This window comes from Carlito syrichta, unplaced genomic scaffold (assembly GCF_000164805.1).
Source record: "Carlito syrichta isolate Samal-C Ts95f unplaced genomic scaffold, Tarsius_syrichta-2.0.1 Scaffold312566, whole genome shotgun sequence".
Taxonomy (NCBI): Eukaryota; Metazoa; Chordata; class Mammalia; order Primates; family Tarsiidae; genus Carlito; species Carlito syrichta.
Window position 1 is genome coordinate 99,306 of NW_007256662.1, and position 1,565 is coordinate 100,870.

The following is a 1,565-nucleotide window of genomic DNA, read 5'->3' on the forward strand; positions in this document are numbered from 1 at the left end:
TAATGGATTTATAAAGCCACATTGAATAAAATACAACACTATAAAACACTTTTATTTACTTTCTGCTATAATTATTCTACTGCAATATGAACTCTTGATTAAAATTTTTGAAGGCTATTGAATAACATATGAGAAATAATAGTTTATTAACTACCAACACCTTAAGTCATTAAAATTCTAGGACAGTTATAATTGTAAAAAAAAATACTCAATACTAATAAAAACACAGATATCTCTAACTTGTACAATGTTGCAACTATTTTTTTTACTAAACAGACAACAGAGATTAGTATGAGATCTAAACATTTCTTTTTAACACTTTTGTAAGTGAATCTATTACTTGCTTATTCCTCAGGCTATAGATAATGGGATTTAACAGAGGAATTATCCAATGTAAAAGAGAGAGTCCATCATGTCTTGATCATCTGCTTGGGGTGATCGAGGGCGTACATACATGAAGAGAAGGGGGCCAAAGTATAAAGAGACAGACAAGAGATGGGCGCCACAGGTGGAGAAGGCTTTCCTTATGCCTTTGACAGACTTCTTTTTTAGGATAGTGAAGAGAACAAAAGTATAAGAGACAAGAACAGTCATAATGGTGAATACCTGAATCGAACCTGAGAAAATAAAAATCATTAGAAAATTAACAGAAGAATCAGTACAGGAAATCTTTAACAATGGGACAATGTCACAGTAAAAGTGATGTATTATGTTAGAATCACCGAAGGTTAATCTGAGTAAAAAATTTTCATGAATTACAGCATGAAGAAAGCCAGCAACAAATGACAAGACTAATAGCTGAATGCATCGTGCATTGGTCATAATCACCGGATAAAGTAGAGGTTTGCATATGGCTATATAGCGATCATATGCCATTGATGCTAAGAGAAAACATTCTGTTGTTACACTGATTGCAAAGGAAAAAAATTGTATCTTACATTCAGAGAGAGATATCATAGTACTCTTGGCAAAAAAGTTGACCAGCATTTTTGGAGTCACTGTGGATGATATCCAAGCATCCACAAAGGCTAAACTTCCAAGGAATAAGTACATGGGGATGTGAAGGTAAGAATCATTCCAGATGAGAACAATCAGACCAAGGTTCCCCAAGATAGTGATGAGGTATATTACCAAAAACACCAGGAACAGGGGGATTTTCCACTCTGGTTGATACATAAATCCTGTGAGAGCAAATTCTGTGAGCAATGTTGCATTTTTCTCTTCCATGTCCTCACTACATGTCCTCTAAAATCAAATGCAATAAATGTCAAAGAACATTTGCAATGGAATCATGACTGAAATTGAGAAGAAGTGTTGAAATAAATTATACATATCAGTTTACTTTATTTATCAGTATTATAATTGATGAACACTATGTTTGAGGAATTAAAGTAATGAGATATTATTGTTCAAAATAATACAGGAATGAACAGATTTAGACAAAAGTGGAGGCACTGTATACATTTACTAAACTTATGTGGACATTATTAAATGCAGTAGAAAAATTCTTAGTGTAGGTCATGGGAAAAGGTTTTTGAAGGGTCTGGATTAACAATAAATCAATT

At 33.0% G+C, this 1,565-nt stretch overlaps 1 protein-coding gene across 1 annotated transcript; it reads right to left on the reverse strand.

The window, feature by feature from the left end:
• Positions 1–384: 384 nt before the first annotated feature.
• LOC103272436 (olfactory receptor 5H1-like) lies at positions 385–1,227 on the reverse strand. Its single transcript, XM_008069934.2, has one exon. The coding sequence runs from the start codon at positions 1,225–1,227 to the stop codon at positions 385–387; it is 843 nt and encodes a 280-aa protein (XP_008068125.2).
• Positions 1,228–1,565: the final 338 nt, after the last annotated feature.